Here is a 1,419-nt window from a genome sequence, read left to right on the forward strand (position 1 = left end):
AGTAATTAAATATTAAGCATATATTTTAAATATTAAATATTTTTATTTTTATTTTTATTATTGTAAGTAGAATATAGTTGAAAGTCACTTTTGCTTATAAAGATATCTTGTACAAATATATGTATAGTAATATATATATGTATAGTAGTGAGCAGAAAAAATATGTGACTTATTTTGCCTATATAATTATTATCCATATTGTTCAACGATATAATAAATTTTTACGAAACGATACGGCATTGTATTGGAAACATTTTAAAGTAAATATTTTGTGATATACAAGTTGATATACGAATATTTTTGAAGTTATTAATTTTTGACTTTGTGATGAACAAATTGATTGACAGTGCAAAAAGATGTAACATTGTAATCAAAGCTCAACTAAATATTAATAATATATTTTAATTTTACAATTGCTTTTTTATTGATTTAAGTTTTTGTATAGACATAAACAAAAAAAAATAAAATTACTAAAATATGATTTTCGAAAATATTAATTTTATAATTTTTTTATGTCTTTCACGATTAAATCGTCTACACAACTATGTATTTTTAAATAACATATTAAAAAATGGCATCAATATCTTTAATAGAAAATAAAATGTAAAAAAATTAAAATTGCGTATTTTTTGCTCTTTTAGTACTATGTAAAGAAAATCGTGCTCGTGTTGCGCGTTCACTTGGTGCGAGACACTACTGTGTCTCTTAATTTCGAGAATTTTACATATGACTGTAATTATACAAATGACCAGTATGAGTCTGGCCACGGTTGTGAATGCAATTACTAATGCATGCAACTAAACTTTACTACAAATAATTGTATTTCATTGCAATTACAAATATTGATCTCTGTTGAGTTTTTCTTCAATTTTAGTAACCTAGGTTAAAATGTTTAATAATAAATAATAAATATTTGTTATATGCATATTTGTAAATATATTTAAAGATTTAATAATTGAATATAATTTTCGAAAATAGTTACGAAGATTTTTAGAAATATTTATATATACTTTAAATCTTATTTATCATAAGTATAATAAACTTTTGTTAAGGCATATAATGTGATCGATGCATTGTCGCATTAATAGTTCAAGCTATTTGTAATTCCATTAATTTGTCTTCGAAGCATAATGAATTAATCATGCATGTTAGGATAATTTGTTGTTTAGAGATTGTAAAATTGAATATATACCTGTAATATTAAATATATATTTAAGAATTTTATCAGATAAATATATCGATTAATTAAAATATTAGCATCATTCTTGCAAAATCGATTCTCTTATAATAGTGTATTTATTATACATGTCTTTTTTGATGGCATCAGTGTTTCTCAAAACGTCCATAGAATCATTTAACAATATCTGTGTGTACAAAATTTACGCGCGCTGGCATACGTACAAAGTATAATTTAATATA

General features: G+C 22.6%; 1 protein-coding gene across 1 annotated transcript in view; it reads left to right on the forward strand.

Moving 5' to 3' along the window:
- The window catches only part of LOC108693526, a 4,651-nt gene extending 3,863 nt beyond the window's left edge, over positions 1–788 (forward strand). Inside the window, exon 4 of the mRNA XM_018202529.1 lies at positions 642–788. Within this exon, the coding sequence (XP_018058018.1) occupies positions 642–788 (147 nt within the window). The remainder of the gene's footprint in view (positions 1–641) is intronic.
- The last annotated feature ends 631 nt before the right edge of the window (positions 789–1,419 follow it).

Source organism: Atta colombica, unplaced genomic scaffold (assembly GCF_001594045.1).
Source record: "Atta colombica isolate Treedump-2 unplaced genomic scaffold, Acol1.0 scaffold92, whole genome shotgun sequence".
NCBI classification, from domain to species: domain Eukaryota; kingdom Metazoa; phylum Arthropoda; class Insecta; order Hymenoptera; family Formicidae; genus Atta; species Atta colombica.